The sequence below is a fragment of the Oncorhynchus mykiss genome, chromosome 8, assembly GCF_057628025.1.
Source record: "Oncorhynchus mykiss isolate SJ-2025 chromosome 8, ASM5762802v1, whole genome shotgun sequence".
In the NCBI taxonomy this organism is placed as follows: Eukaryota; Metazoa; Chordata; class Actinopteri; order Salmoniformes; family Salmonidae; genus Oncorhynchus; species Oncorhynchus mykiss.
Window position 1 is genome coordinate 14,532,139 of NC_143029.1, and position 17,221 is coordinate 14,549,359.

Here is a 17,221-nt window from a genome sequence, read left to right on the forward strand (position 1 = left end):
TCACATTCCAGGGAGAACAGCTTGCACCTAGCGCTCATCCACCACACACCAGTCACTCACATTCCAGGGAGAACAGCTTGCACCTAGCGCTCATCCACTACACACCAGTCACTCACATTCCAGGGAGAACAGCTTGCACCTAGCGCTCATCCACCACACACCAGTCACTCACATTCCAGGGAGAACAGCTTGCTTATACAGCTTTGCTTCCAAAACAACGGTGATAAAGCCATCCCCAACTGCTTGTCTCCATACCCACACAAGAGATCTTCTGTTAACAGCCCTAATGGTCACCATTAGCTCCCCTCTTCCTCTAGGTGACTTGCCTTTGTGAGCACAGAAGGTGAAGGAAAGCAAATGGAGTACACCTGTCTGGAGGCTATTCAGAAGAAATCCATCCCAGGATCTTCAATATCAGATTGGCCCCACAGTCAGAGCTCTGGTATTGATCCTCTGCTTTCAGTCTTACAGATAAGCACTGTGGAGAGAGATGAAAACATTCAAATATAGAATCCTTTGCCTTTTCAGTCTTCACTTGTGTTTTATGCTATCTTGATATTAAAAAAGCTCTTAATCTAACAAAGCACAGGATATCATTGACGCTACTTGAGAAAGCTGGGTGTTTTTTTGCACCAGGTGTTGTTGTTTTGTTGTTGTTGTTTTGTTACACTACATTAATCCAATGGGATGATAGATATGTGGCATGAGAAATGCAAAAACCTAACTTAGCTGTTGCTAACAAGCACTAAAGGGCTGATGAAAGCAGAGAAGGCTATAAACACAAATATGATGCAACACTTCAGCTAATTACAGCTAACACTTCAGCTAGCAACAGCTAGTCATTCTTTCAGACAGGTATGACTAAATTAGATAGACAATTATTTAGGGTTCTGCTATATATGCCACACATACACCTATTGCAAAATTGTCAAACTGGACAATATGTCACTGTGTGTGTGTGAGCCATATGTAACCAGCCTAATCTGATGAGAACACTGGGGCCTGAGTTGTCTGTTTTGGTAACGCATTTGAAGCTGGGTCCTGCCACACTACCCAGTGTACTTCCTGAGGAAAATTAATGCTGGTGAGTGCTCTCCCCCCTCTATACCCCTTCCCCCTATCTCTCTCTCTGCATTTCTAATGTGCCATCACATGATATTGAATGGGGGGAAGGTAGAGTAGAAGAGTGGGTTTGCTGGAGTGCTGGTAAATGAATGCCCTCTAGGGGCCAAAAAGAGAGCTAGAAAAAGCCTTACAAGAGGGGAATCTGGCACCGGCCAAATAAGAACTGATGCTGGGGTGGTCTTTAGAGAGAGGCTGTTTTGTTCCTTGACACAGCAATCTATGTGCCAGTCTTTGATAATGTCTCTCTCTCTCTTTGTGTGTGTGTGTGTGTGTGTGTGTGTGTGTGTGTGTGTGTGTGTGTGTGTGTGTGTGTGTGTGTGTGTGTGAATGCATTTGTGTTCAGGGATAAATGCACAGTTAGTACATAGAGAGAGGTTATATTTCTCTCACTAATACACTCGCCTGGACTGTGTCTGTCACTGAATGCATAAAAAGTACAGTTGCCATCCTAGTGGGAAGAAACTAACAAACAATAGAAATGAATGACAATCACACTTCTGTTTTGTTTTCAACACAATAGGGCTTCAATTCACATCATTATAAAACTAGAGTAATAGTCCTTAAATCACATAGTATTGGTCACATACACATATTTAACAGATGTTATTGCGGGTGTAGCGAAATGCTTGTGTTCCTAGCTCCAACAGTGCAGTAATATCTAACAATACACAACAATACACACAAATCTCAAAGTAAAATAATGTAATAAAGAAATATGTTTTATACATCAGATGTCTGTTAAACAAAAGAAGAGTGAAATACACACCATAAACACTCTTATGGTTGCTGCCTAAATAATATACATTATTGAGGTCAGGTGCCACCATCAGTGTCTTATCCATTCAATAATACCTGTTTGGCCAGAGATAACAATCAGTGGTGGAAAAAGTACCCAATAGTCATACTTGAGTAAAAGTCTAAAAGTATTTGGTTTTAAATATACGTAACTATCAAAAGTAAATGTAATTGCTAAAATATACTTAAGTATCAAAAGTCAAATTATAAATAATACAAAAATCCTTAAATTAAGCAAACCAGATGGGACCATTTTCTTGTTATTTTGATGTACGGATCCAACACTCAGACATAATTTACAAATGAAGCATGTGTGTTAGTGAGTCCGCCAGATCAGAGGCAGTAGGGATGACCAGGGATGTTCTCTTGATAAGTACGTAAATCTAACCATTTTCCTGTCTTGATAAGCATTCAAAATGTAACGAGTACTTTTGGGTGTTAGGGAAAATGTATGGAGTAAACAAGTACACTATTTTCTTTGGGAATGTAGTGTAAAAGTAGTCAAAAATATAAATACTAAAGTACAAAAACCCTGAAAAACGACTTAAGTAGTACTTTAAAGTATTTTTACTTAAGTACTTTACACCACTGAAAACAATGCAATACAATAATACTGTTTTATGGACTGTCTAAAAACTGATGCACTTATTTTTGACTTTCCCAATGTAGTATCTTCCCATCTAATCCCTACCATCAGTGCATTCAATATTCCTGTCTCGCACACCCACTGAGGTATAAATCCAGACAGCATGAATAATTCCGCCCACATGCCCCCACCACCAATGAAATCTTGTGTGGCAGCAAAGGGTTAAAATAATGTCTGGCGGCCGCTGGGAGGAGTTAAGAGCCGTGATTGGGTACTAAAAAATGACGTAACCGATATGAAAGCCCAAAGAACTAGTTAAGAGGGCAGTTGATAACTTTGAGAAAGAGTTGTTTGAATGAGCTGGAGGTGTAGAGTGACCAAAAACTAGTTAGCAAAGCAAGGAGTTAGCAGAAAGTGACTGTGGGTATTTGAAACCCTGCAGTGCCTTTGAAACATACGACGGAAACATGGTACAGCAAACAGAACACAGCGAGACGGAGAGTAGCATGTCCAGGGAAGCTACAGACACGGAGGAAAGCGAAATGATGGCGTGCAGCCCGGTGCCACTGAAACCCGTGAAAGCCGACTGGTGCAAGACAGCAACCGGTCACATCAAACGACCCATGAATGCATTTATGGTGTGGTCGAAAGTCGAGAGGAGAAAGATCATGGAGCAGTCTCCGGACATGCACAACGCGGAAATCTCCAAACGACTTGGAAAGCGGTGGAAATTGCTGAAGGACAGTGAAAAGATCCCGTTTATCAGGGAAGCCGAGAGGCTCCGGCTACAACACATGGCTGATTACCCCGACTACAAGTACCGACCCAAGAAGAAACCAAAGCTCGACAGTTTCACTAAACCAGCGGTGCAGTCACCGGAGAAGACCAGCCTCAAACATGTAAAAGCTCCCAGTAAGAAATTCACTAAATTGAAAACTACTAAGGTGGTGAAAACGAGACCGTCTCACGACCCTCGCTACGACTATGTTTTCACCAGCTTTAAAACTACTAGCAAGTCCGTAAAAATGGAATATACTGACGATGAGGATGACGAAGAGGACTACGAGGAGGAGCTGTCCTCTCGGATTAAAGTGGAGGAGGACGAGGAACCGATACCGTACAACATCGCCAAAGTGCCCGCGAGCCCCACTTTGAGCTCCACTGCCGAGACAGAGGGCGCGAGCATGTACGATGAGTCTCGGAATCCGAACACAGCTTCCAACAGACTGTTCTACAATTTCAAGAACATTACCAAGCAGAGCACAACTTGTCCTGCTTCACTCTCACCAGCATCTTCATTCAGGTCCGTGTCCAGCTCGTCCAGCTCCAGCGAAGACGCGGATGATTTACTGGTTGACTTCAGTTTAAATTTAGCATCCTGTGCTCACGGAGCGGAGCTGGGGAACTCGAATTCAGGGAATCTCTCTCTTTCCTTTGTGGATAAGGACTTGGACTCTTTCAGTGAGGGCAGCCTCAGCTCTCACTTTGAATTCCCAGACTATTGCACCCCCGAGCTGAGCGAAATGATCGCAGGGGATTGGCTTGAGGCTAACTTTTCAGATTTGGTATTTACCTACTAGCTAACTAAGTACAGAAGGAGTCATCCTCTGGTAGTAGGTGGGACAGCGTTATGATCAGCCGGTTCCCTCCCCAGCGCTGTTATTACCATGGAGGGAAGGAGGGTGTCCTCCATGAACTGAACCAAGATTCGTTACAATGTGGTACCATTGCAAAAAAAAGTGACATTCATGTCACCCTGACAGGGTTTTATGGATTTTCTTCGGGTCTGCAGTGAAACTGCTCAAATTAAGTGGACCACAAAGAGTAGAATCTGAACTATGCATTCCCATCCTACTTGTAACCACTTGGGTTCTGAAAGCACGACTGGGCAGATGCAGGCTAAATCTGAGACACTGTTCATTCAGGATGTGTAACTTTTCAAAAGGTTTTATGTGATTTTTCTGTATTTCACAAAACTGTTTTTTTCTTATCAGTTCCGAATCCCTACTGGTATGGAAAAGTAGGCTAAACCCGCTGTAGAACACAGGTATGACAGGAAGCAGCATTTTGATACATAACCAACATACCTCATCTTTAAAAAAAAAAAAAAAGTAAAATATTTTCAGGCATATTTTTGTACAGTTAAACTAAGGGAATGTTCTTACTGTGCTTTCAGTGAGTTTTTTTTCAGGCACTTCTAGTTCTACCCGGTTTCATTTTAGTTTAGCACACAAGGGTTAAACAATATAAATTTGCATCTAAATGCCTTGCGTTTATTTTAAGCTATGTATGTACAGAACTAGATCAGATTTGGGGTGTTTTAAGGAGTTAAGTTGCAATTGGGGAATATAGACCTCATTGCTGGTACTAGATTCAAGATTGTATATGTTCTGTAAAATAGTAAAGTTAGGAGTTTATGTATATCGGTGTGAATGGGTCCCAGATAGCAGGTGTGAAACTGCATTTTCTTGCATTTTATCATCTTAATGGCACATATTGTTTTCTTCATTATTTTGTGCAATATAGGCTACTCTTAAATGGATCATCTGCGTTACGTGTCGTCATACTGAAGGCTGTATCTTGACAAAACTAAATAAATCAGCTGGAACTGGTTCAACTGAATTTGCATGTTTTGTTATGGGGACATAATTGACAAACACTATTGGAATTTTAGAGCTTATTTGAGCAAGTGTAGCTGCTGTAAGGACAACTCTAGTTTCAATGATCTCAAATAGCATGTGATTGTAGTGTCTTCATTGAGTGTGAATAGGGCATTTTATTGTGAGACCTTCACATGCATGAGAAGTACACTGATATGACACCTTAGATGCAGTGATAGTTAAATTTCAGCAAACCAGGGCTCTAAGCTGACCAATTTTTACAAGGAGCATGTGTGCACCTAAAGTTAAAACAGGTAGCCGCACACAAATACATTTAGTCGATGACAAATTTGACGTAATGAAGTTGGAATCCTTAATTATTCTAGGCAATTTAGGTATATTCCCATTTATGACTTTGCAGGGTGGTAAACGTTGCTCCTGAGAATATCCTTCAACTACATGAAGCCAAAGAAGTACACTATTCAGCGCCAAAGAGACTTAACTTGGTGAGTCAAAAATACTCTGGTCTCCACCTCCCCTCCTGATGTCAGCATGACCAACTGAGGTGGAATGACGACACTGGTTGCAACCCAAATGGCACCCTATTCCCTATAGTACACTGCTTTTGACCAGAGCCCTACAGTGGAGGTGTCATAATACCCATAAAACCTAGTGGTCAAAAAGGGTAATGGTTTCAAACATTCCTTTTTCCCGTAGAGGATTTTAGAAATACTTAAGGGCTGTGTTTTGTGTAGGCTTACCCTGGCATGATGTTTTAATAACCATGCACATCTCAGACAAGGTGACTTTAATCAATATATTTGGCTCTATTTACTCTCAGATTTGAAAATTGCTAATTAGTATCCAAGAAGAAATACAAATCTGCAAGCTACTGCACTTCATCTCTATCTGACACCTTTGCCAACAGGTATTGTGTCAATTTAAAACTGTCACAAGACAGTTCACAGATGGTTAATCCAGAGATTCTTACCTTTGCTTCGATTTGGCAGTCTCGTCCAGATCATCCTGGCATTTGTAGTTCTTTATGATGGCCACATTAGCAGCTAATTAGTGTTTCATTTTGGGGGGTAAATACAGGCGAATATATTGATAAGACACCTTGTCCTAAAGAGATTTACATGGTATCAAAACGAAACACCAGGGTAAGCCTACACAAAACAGCCCTTATTTTAAATATTTCTAAAACTCCCCTATGGGAAAATGTATGGTAGGTTTTATGGGTATTATGACTCATAATGTGGTACGCTTTGGGGAGTAGAGTATGCAATATGGTGCCATTTAAAGAATGATGACACTCTTCTTCACTGGTGATAGCTCTCTGTCACATTTGGTAGCAAAGCTCACTTCAAAACATTAGATAATTATGTGTGTGTATGTAGTACTTGCCATATTTTGGTGGCATCTTCACCTCTGGGTGACAGTAAAGACACTGGATGCATCCCAATTGGCTCCCTATATAGGGCTCTACTTTTGACCAGAACCTTATAGCTTCTAAACACATTCAAGCCATGATAAGAGTGTTGTCCAGTCCAACTCCATGGCCTTTTGATGGATACGAAAACAGGTACTTTTTCATAGTAACACAAGACCGACTGCAGTAGTCAACCGGTGGGAACCAAGCCACTCTCAAAAAGCATCCGGTATTCTCCAGCCTCTGCTCAGCTCCTTCCAAATTCTTATCCTCATCCTAGTACTTCAATATAAAGCCAAAATTAGTTGTGTACTGTTTTGCTTATTGTGTCTAATTGCATCAACATACCATCCATCCACATAGCCATTGATATAGTAGGTCTGTCTGCCCTATGCCCTGAAATGATAGATATAAATGAACACCCACAAAAATGTTTGTAGCCGTTTGAAAGGCTATACTAAGTGTGTATGAAGGGATAGGACGTATTGACCCAGTTTAACATGAGGATATCCCATTTGAATGTACAGTATGTTCAGAGTCTACAGTATATGCATACAGTGCATTCGGAAAGTATTCAGACCCCTTGACTTTTCTCCCATTTTGTTACGTTACAACCTTGTAAAATTGATTAAATAGTTTTTTCAATTGGCATTCTACACACAATACCCCATAATGACAAAGCAAAAACAGGTTTTTAGACATTTCAGACCCGTCACTCAGTACTTTGTTGAAGCACCTTTGGCAGTGATTACAGCCTCGACTCTTCTTGGGTATGACGCTACAAGCTTGGAACACCTGTATTTGGGGAGTTTCTCCCATTCTTCTCTGCATATCCTCTCAAGCTCTGTCAGGTTGGATGGGGAGTGTCGCTGCGCAGCTATTTTCAGGTATTTCCAGAGATGTTAGATCGGGTTCAAGTCCGGGCTCTGGCTGGGTCACTCAAGGAAATTCAGAGACTTGTCCCGAAGCCACTTCTGCGTTGTCTTGGCTGTGTTCTTAGGGTCGTGGTCCTGTTGGAAGGTGAACCTTCACCCCAGTCTGAGTTTCTGAGCACTCTGGAGCAGGTTTTCATCATGGCCCGCTCTATACTTTGCTCAGTTTATCTGTCCCTCGATCCTGACTAGTCTCCCAGTCCCTGCCACTGAAAAACATCCCGACAATATGATGCTGCCATCGCCATGCTTCACCGCATGGTGCCAGGTTTCCTCCAGATGTGACACTTGACATTCAGGCCAAAGAGTTTAATCTTGGTTTCATCAGACCAGAGAATCTTGTTTCTCATGGTCTGAGAGTCCTTTAGATGCCTTTTGGCAAACTCCAAGTGGGCTGTCATGCCTTTTACTGAGGAGTGGCTTCTGTCTGGCCACTCTACCATAAAGGCCTGATTGGTGGAGTGCTGCAAAGATAGTTGTCCTTCTCGAATGTTCTCCCATCTCCACAGAGGAACTCTGGAGCTCTGTCAGAGTGATCATCGGGTTCTTGGTCACCTCCCTGACCAAGGCCCTTCTCCCCCGATTGCTCAGTTTGGCCGGGCGGCCAGCTCTAGGAAGAGTCTAGGTGGTTCCAAACTTCTTTCAGTTAATAATGGACGCCACTGTGTTCTTGGGGACCTTCAATGCTGCAGAAATATGTCTGTACCCTTCCCCAGATCTTTGCCTCAACACAATCCTGTCCCGGAGGTATATACGGACAATTCCTTCAACCTCGTGGCTTGATTTTTGCTCTGACATGCACTGTCAACTGTGGAACCTTATATAGAAAGGTTTGTGCCTTTCCAAATCATGTCCAATCAATTGAATTTACCACAGGTGGGCTCCAATCAAGTTGTATAAACATCTCAAGGATGATTAATGGAAACAGGATGCACCTGAGTCCAATTTCGAGTTTCACAGCAAAGGTCTGAATACTTATGTAAATACGTTGTTGTTAACAAAAATTATTAGCAAAAATGTCTAAACTTGTTTTCACATTGTCATTATGGGGTATTGTGTTTAGATTACGGATTTCTATTTATTTAATCAATTTTAGAATAAGGCTGTAACGGAGCAAAATTAGGAAAAAGTCAAGGGGTCTGAATACTTTTCGAAGGCACTGTATATGTGTATCAGCTCTAGCCTACCACACAATATGTGTGATTGTATGACTCCTAAATTGAACCCTATTTTCTATATAGTACACTACTTTTGACCAAGGCCTCTGGTGAGAATATAATCATTGATGGGATAAAGAGTGAATAGCCATTTGGGAGTCTTATATGTGCATTTGAATGTGTCAGCTGTAGCACTACCACACAAGATGTGTGTGTGTGTGTGTGTGTGTGTGTGTTATTTCCTTTGGGTCAGAGTCCTTTGTGCTGCTTCTCTTATTGACATAAGATGTTCTTCCTGTTGGAGAAAAATTGCTGGCGAGGAGAGAGCAGATCTAGTAACCCACAGAACTTCAAGAAAGAACGGCCTGAAATCATTAGCAAACACCGCACACAGATGAAGCTCAAGGCTCTTACTCTCCTAATGTTGTTTAGAAAATCTACGCTTGGCTTGATTTTTATTTAGTGGAGAGAGGCTAGAGAGGGCTTGTTCAGCCTTGTTGCAAATGTATTACATTGTGGACTAATTGTTGTTTATGTGATGTATTTATTTGCAATTTTACAGCTGTCCTTCCTGCTCCTGCAACACTTAGTTCTGCCCCCGTCCCATATGGGTTGTGTACCAAATGACACCCTATTCCCTATTTAGTACACTAGTTTTGACCAGGGTTCTATAGGGGAATATGGTGCCATTTGGGACATAGACATGGACTGTGATTTGTCCCACACACACCAGCAGAACACAATGATATGGAAATAATTTGTTTATTGTGGTGTGGCTGTGGCCGCATGCATCTTCAGAACAAATGGAACAGAATATAGTCTCATGGATCAGATAAAGAGTTTATCTATTTAATCTATTATGATCTGTACTATGTTAATAATCCTCATCGGTGAGGCCAGAGATGGGCAACTTTGATGGGGGTGGAGGCCACAGAAAATCTGAATTCATGATGAGGAGCCGCAGTTACTCCCCCTCCTTAATTTTGTGCAATTCTACACATTTTGCCATGGGGTGTAGAGCAAATGTTGCTGCTGTTTTAAAGCTAGTTTGCGGCAATTTTACACATTTTACCATGGGACAGAGAGAATATGAGGTCATTTTATAACTACTTTCATGCAAATTTGTATGTTTTCGTGTTCATTTCGTGCAATTCTACTCATTTTGCCATGGGACGGAGAGAAAAAGGAGCAGTTTTCTGCTAATTTCCTTAAATTCTACTCATTTTGCCATAGGGTGGAGAGAAATGTTAGCAGTTTTTAATATTCTATCTGAGTTGACTAACAAAATAATGGGGGCCCCCTGGGCTCTAATTCGACCTTGATTACTACAAATTTAGATAGCTGGCGACTAGACTAATTTACTAAACTAAAAATTGTTAGCTGACATGGGCTAATTGAGTGACTTATGACATAACAAGAGAAAAACTGTTGATGCACAACCAAATTTCTAAATTGTACCTTGTGTATTCCACTACTCTACCTCGCAACAGTAAGTTGAGACCCTAACTGAGTTTTAATATTTATAATTTTGTTATTTTTTGGGAAATTGATCCGCATCCCTGAGTTAGGTCTACCGGTGCTCTTCCAACCAATGTACAGTGATGCCTGAATTTCAAACCAAACAAAATAATCCCTACATTGGATTGTGGAACCAGTCTACCTGCCTGACCAGTGGTCCATACCGATTGTATAACAGCTTACCAGCCCAGGGTTGTATTCATTAGTGCATACCGTAGCAAAACATTTTGCAATGGAAAAGATAAATGTATGTTTGTTATTGGACAAGCTCAGGTAGTCCTTCCCTGTTTCAGTCTGTTTTCTTCCTTTTGGTCCAAATGAATATGACCAATCTCACTCCTTCCTTTGCTGCATATGAGGAAAGTCACTATCTTGCCTGCCACCAAGATGCAAGGGTTTGATTATACAGTCCCTGTTCTTTTCATGGAGAGCAGTGCTGTATGTCACTATTCAGTGTACTCAAAGATCCTTGCACAGCCCCTTTTCTTATTTTCCCATCTTTTGACTGCTGTAAATAAAGATATATAATAAACTGTGTTGTGTTGCTTTACAATATGCAATGCTTGTAATTGAGGAAGCTTAATGATATGATACTTTATCTCCTCCAACGGCATTATCTTTTCCGGGTAAGCAGCAAAAGAAGCAAAGATGAGTAGGCTAAACAGTAGATGATAAAACCTTTATTTTCTATTGTTATATAACACCTCCTTCCATGTGGCTATCCTCAGAACCACTACCAAAGGGAATGTTATTTTGACTTGGCCAGTGAACTCCCCATTGAAATTCATTTCAAATCTAATACACGCCCAATTCCACTGTGTGCACACGGCAAGGCAACCATTGTAATTCTCATTATGTGGCTCCCCCCTCTCACCATTCCTTAGGTTGCCCAGGTTACCCTGTCAGAGCGAGTGGCTCAACTACTCCCCAGTTGCATCAGCACTCAGTAGTGAGTCCCAAATGGCACCATATTCCATAGTGCACTACTTTTGACCAGGGCTTAGTCAAAAGTGGTGTACTATATAGGGAATAGGATGCCATTTGAGACAAGCAGTGTTAGTCAGTGGCTCTAATTTGAAAGTCGATCTGGTGCTGTGGCTCGCTGCATGATTAGCACAGGAAGCTGAGTGTGCTACAGGGGTTCATTGTGATGAATGCAAGACTCAGGCCTTCAGGGGGTTTAGTCTCTAAAAGAAGTGACCTCTGTCTCCAACCACACCAAGGTTATGTTCCAAATGGCACCCTATTCCCTTTATAGTGCACTACTTTTGACCAGGGTCCTCATTTATAAACTTTGCGTTTGTACAAAATATGCGTCAAAACATGTGTGCCAGTTTTCATGCAAAATTTGGCATTTATAAAAACGAAACTTGAGAATGTGCTTATCCTCCCGCAAACTGTAGACTATGCGTACATACTGTTTCTAGTGGTTGATGTATTGCATTGCAAGAAAGCAAAAGCCAAGTAGTAGCCTTGTGACACTCTTATTCATAACAATAAAACAGGTAGCTAAATATATGATGACTCTTATTCATAACAATAAAACAGGGAGCTAAATATATGATGACTCTTATTCATAACAATAAAACAGGTAGCTAAATATGATGACTCTTATTCATAACAATAAAACAGGTAGCTAAATATATGATGACTCTTATTCATAACAATAAAACAGGTAGCTAAATATATGATGACTCTTATTCATAACAATAAAACAGGTAGCTAAATGTATGATGACACTTATTCATTACAATAAAACAGGGAGCTAAATATATGATGACTCTTATTCATAACAATAAAACAGGTAGCTAAATATATGATGACTCTTATTCATAACAATAAAACAGGTAGCTAAATATATGATGACTCTTATTCATAACAATAAAACAGGTAGCTAAATATATGATGACTCTTATTCATAACAATAAAACAGGTAGCTAAATATGATAAGATGCAATCATTTATCATAAGAGCAGCTAAAATCAATTTATTTTATCTTTGTATTCTAAAATAATTAGAAATATGCATCTATTTCCTATATTTATTTCCATGATCATTGCAAAATAAATTCCTCACCTTTTCTGACTGTGATGGTTTCATACTTGCGAATTAGCCTATAGGCCTACAACAAGTTTGGATAGGCTACCGTTCATTCCATCTCTCATTTAACTCGACCGTCTTCCCAGTAGCTGAGTAAATAGATAAGCTATATCAAGTATTTTTCTTTATGCGATCCGATCCAAAGCGCAGGTTATAAACATAATACATCATACATACAGTGCTTTCATGAAGTGTTCACAACCCTTGACTTTTTCCACATTTTGTTTTGTTACAAAGTGGGATTCAACTGGATATAATTGTCCTTTTTTGACAACGATCAAAAATACTCTGTAAATACTCTGTAAAGTCAAAATGGAAGAAAAATTATAACATTTGTAAAAATATATAACTAATACATCTTGATTACATAAGTAGATGTCAATACATGTTTGAATCACCTTTGGCAGCAATTACAGCTGTTAGTATTTTTGTGCATGTCTCTAAGAGCTTTCCAGATCTGAATTGTGAAACATTTGCCCATTATTCTCAAAACAGTTCTTAAAAGTCTGTCAAATTGGTTGTTGATCATTGCTAGACAATCGTTTTCAGGTTTTTACCAAAGATTTTCAAACAGATTTAAGTCGAAACTGTAACTCGGCCACTCAGGAACATTCATTGTCTTCTTGGTTAACAACTCCAGTGTAGATTTGGCCTTGTGCTTTAGGTTATTGTCCTGCTGAAAGGTGAATTAATCTCCCAGTGTCTGTTGGAAAGCAGACCGAACAAGGTTTTTCTCTAGGAAAACTCCCCTGTCCTTAACGATTATACGGATACCCATAACATGATGCAGCCACCACTATGCTTGAAATCATGGAAAGTGGTAGTCAGTAATGTGTTGTATTGGATTTGACCCAAACAGGACAAAAAGCTAATTGCTTTGCCACATTTTTGCTGTATTACTTTAGTGCCTTGTTGCAAACAGGATGCATGTTTTCTAATATTTGTATTCTGTACAGGCCTCCTTCTTTTCACTCTGTCAATTAGGTTAGTATTGTGGAGTAACTACAATGTTGTTGATCCATCCTCAGTTTTCTCCTATCACAGCCATTCAACTCTGTAATTGTTTTAAAGTCACCATTGGCCTCATGGTGAAATCCCTGAGCGGTTTCCTTCCTCTCCGGCGACTGAGTTAGGAAGGACGCCTGTATCTTTGTAGTGACTGAGTTTATTGATACACCATCCAAAGTGTAATGAATAACTTACTAACCATGCTCAAAAGGTATATTCAAAGGGATATTCAATTTCTGCTTTTTATTTTTACCAATCTACCAATAGGTGCCCTTCTTTGTGGAGCCGTTGTGAAATGGCTAGCTAGTTAGTGGTGGTGCACCGCTAGTGGCGTTTCAATCGGTGACGTCACTTGATCTGAGACCTTGAAGTAGTGGTTCCCCTTGCTCTGCAAGGGCCGCGGCTTTTGTGGAGCGATGGGTAACGATGCTTCGAGGGCTGATGACGTGTGTAGAGCGTCCCTGGTTCGCGTCCAGGTCAGGGCGAGGGGACGGTCGTAAAGTCTATACTGTTACATTTGCAAAGTATTGGAAAACCTCCCTGGTCTTTGTGGTTGAATCTGTGTTTGAAATTCATTGCTCTACTGAGGGACCCTACAGACAATTGTATACAGTGCCTTGCGAAAGTATTCGGCCCCCTTGAACTTTGCGACCTTTTGCCACATTTCAGGCTTCAAACATAAAGATATAAAACTGTATTTTTTTGTGAAGAATCAACAACAAGTGGGACACAATCATGAAGTGGAACGACATTTATTGGATATTTCAAACTTTTTTAACAAATCAAAAACTGAAAAATTGGGCGTGCAAAAGTATTCAGCCCCCTTAAGTTAATACTTTGTAGCGCCACCTTTTGCTGCGATTACAGCTGTAAGTCGCTTGGGGTATGTCTCTATCAGTTTTGCACATCGAGAGACTGACATTTTTTCCCATTCCTCCTTGCAAAACAGCTCGAGCTCAGTGAGGTTGGATGGAGAGCATTTGTGAACAGCAGTTTTCAGTTCTTTCCACAGATTCTCGATTGGATTCAGGTCTGGACTTTGACTTGGCCATTCTAACACCTGGATATATTTATTTTTGAACCATTCCATTGTAGATTTTGCTTTATGTTTTGGATCATTGTCTTGTTGGAAGACAAATCTCCGTCCCAGTCTCAGGTCTTTTGCAGACTCCATCAGGTTTTCTTCCAGAATGGTCCTGTATTTGGCTCCATCCATCTTCCCATCAATTTTAACCATCTTCCCTGTCCCTGCTGAAGAAAAGCAGGCCCAAACCATGATGCTGCCACCACCATGTTTGACAGTGGGGATGGTGTGTTCAGCTGTGTTGCTTTTACGCCAAAAATAACGTTTTGCATTGTTGCCAAAAAGTTCAATTTTGGTTTCATCTGACCAGAGCACCTTCTTCCACATGTTTGGTGTGTCTCCCAGGTGGCTTGTTGCAAACTTTAAACTACACTTTTTATGGATATCTTTAAGAAATGGCTTTCTTCTTGCCACTCTTCCATAAAGGCCAGATTTGTGCAATATACGACTGATTGTTGTCCTATGGACAGAGTCTCCCACCTCAGCTGTAGATCTCTGCAGTTCATCCAGAGTGATCATGGGCTTCTTGGCTGCATCTCTGATCAGTCTTCTCCTTGTATGAGCTGAAAGTTTAGAGGGACGGCCAGGTCTTGGTAGATTTGCAGTGGTCTGATACTCCTTCCATTTCAATATTATCGCTTGCACAGTGCTCCTTGGGATGTTTAAAGCTTGGGAAATCTTTTTGTATCCAAGTCCGGCTTTAAACTTCTTCACAACAGTATCTCGGACCTGCCTGCTGTGTTCCTTGTTCTTCATGATGCTCTCTGCGCTTTTAACGGACCTCTGAGACTATCACAGTGCAGGTGCATTTATACGGAGACTTGATTACACACAGGTGGATTGTATTTATCATCATTAGTCATTTAGATCAACATTGGATCATTCAGAGATCCTCACTGAACTTCTGGAGAGAGTTTGCTGCACTGAAAGTAAAGGGGCTGAATCATTTTGCACACCCAATTTTTCAGTTTTTGATTTGTTAAAAAAGTTTGAAATATCCAATAAATGTCGTTCCACTTCATGATTGTGTCCCACTTGTTGTTGATTCTTCACAAAAAAATACAGTTTTATATCTTTATGTTTGAAGCCTGAAATGTGGCAAAAGGTCGCAAAGTTCAAGGGGGCCGAATACTTTCGCAAGGCACTGTATATGGGATACAGAGATAAGGTAGTCATTCAAAAATCATGTTAAACACTATTATTGGACACAGATTAAGCCCATGCAACTTATTATGTGACTTGTTAAGCAAATGTTTCCTCCTGAACTGATTTAGGCTTGTCATAACAAAGTGGTTGAATACCTGTTGAGTCAAGACATTTCAGCTTTTCATTTTTTATTAATTTGTAAAAAATTCCAAAAACAGAATTCCCATTTGACATTATGGAGTATTGTGTGTATGACAGTGACAAAAAAAATCTAAATTTGGTTAGATTTTAAATTCAGGCTGTAATTTTTGTGGTTGTTGAAAAATCAAAGGGTCTGCATACTTTCTGAAGGCACTGTACATCATAACCATTGCAGAATAAATTCATCACCATTTATGGCCATGATGAGTTCATATTCCCGAAGTAGCCATAAAACAAATGACCATGCGCATCTCATTTAATTGGGCCTATTAGATAGGCTATTATAATTTCTACTTTTTGCTCTCCTTGCTCTGAGAACGGGAGGATGGTTCATAACATACAGTAGAATTTAACAGGTGAACAGACAGTTGATATTTTGCATTGAAGTGCGTAGACTACCACTGTAAGTATAGCCTACTCTAGTAAAAAAAAAAAATGTATACGAGTAGACAATGCTTTAGAATTTGTGGGTAATGTAGCATATTTAGCTTCAGAAAAAAAGTAAATGCAAATTCAAATGATTTGTTGATAGGTCAACAACAATTTACAAATTTACAATAGTTTTTGTGTTTCAGAAGTGGTCAGATAGTTTACAGCAAATGTCCCTGCAAAAGAAAACATTCTGCCAACACCTCCAAAGACATTTGAACAAGTTCACCATTTTTATTTCCTTTAGATACTGTCTTGGCATAATTCCAATTCTTCTGAAGTATACAGCAAATAAGGGTGTTATTGTCACCATAAATGGTGAATGATGGCCGTTTTTCAGGCAGTTATGATGCTCGTTCACGCATGCACAGTTTTATGACAGGTTTGATTTATAATGGGAAACATGCGTATGTATGCCAAGTTTATAAATCTCAATATTTTTGCGCATGTGCAGTCTTTTCAGAAAAGGCACATGCAGATATTTAGTGTAAAATATACACAAAGGTTATAATTGAGGCACCAGAGCCCTATGGGTCCTGGTCAAAAGTAGTATACTATATAGGAAATAGGGTGCCATTTGGGACACACATTGTGCCTTCCAGAATCCAGACCAACCAAGGTCCGAAATGAGGTTCCTCTGCATGCATGTTTGTCTGGATTATTACACTGTGTTTAATTCATAATCTTATAATCTGTGTTTAATATCATGATCTCCTCAGGTTTAGATGTCCCTGCCTGTCAGAAACATCTAAAACAAATCTAAGATGGCTCAGTTAAATATGCCCCCTTGGTCTTCCTCTTAACTCTGTCACTGGTTGAATACCAAATAACACCCGAGGGCTCTGGTCAGAAGGTATGCACTATGTAGGTGTAATTTCAGACGCAGTCATTGTAGAGAAGTTGAGCTGAGGAATGACCATTACAACTGTTCTAAGGGATGTCAAGACTATTCATAGGCACTTTTTCCATCAAATTACTTTGTTGTTGTTGTAATGTGATTTCATTTAAATTGCTTTTGAAGTCAGGAAGTTACATTTAAGGAGAAAGGACAGATCATTACGAGGGTTTTTAGAGGTTCATGGAAAACAAAACAAATCACTAATTGCGC

General features: G+C 40.1%; 1 protein-coding gene across 1 annotated transcript; it reads left to right on the forward strand.

Moving 5' to 3' along the window:
* The first annotated feature begins 2,778 nt into the window (after positions 1 to 2,778).
* On the forward strand, positions 2,779 to 5,118 carry LOC110529436 (transcription factor SOX-11). The gene has a single exon (XM_021611608.3). It carries the CDS (start codon positions 2,974 to 2,976, stop codon positions 4,084 to 4,086), a length of 1,113 nt encoding a protein of 370 aa, XP_021467283.1. The 5' UTR covers positions 2,779 to 2,973; the 3' UTR covers positions 4,087 to 5,118.
* Positions 5,119 to 17,221: the final 12,103 nt, after the last annotated feature.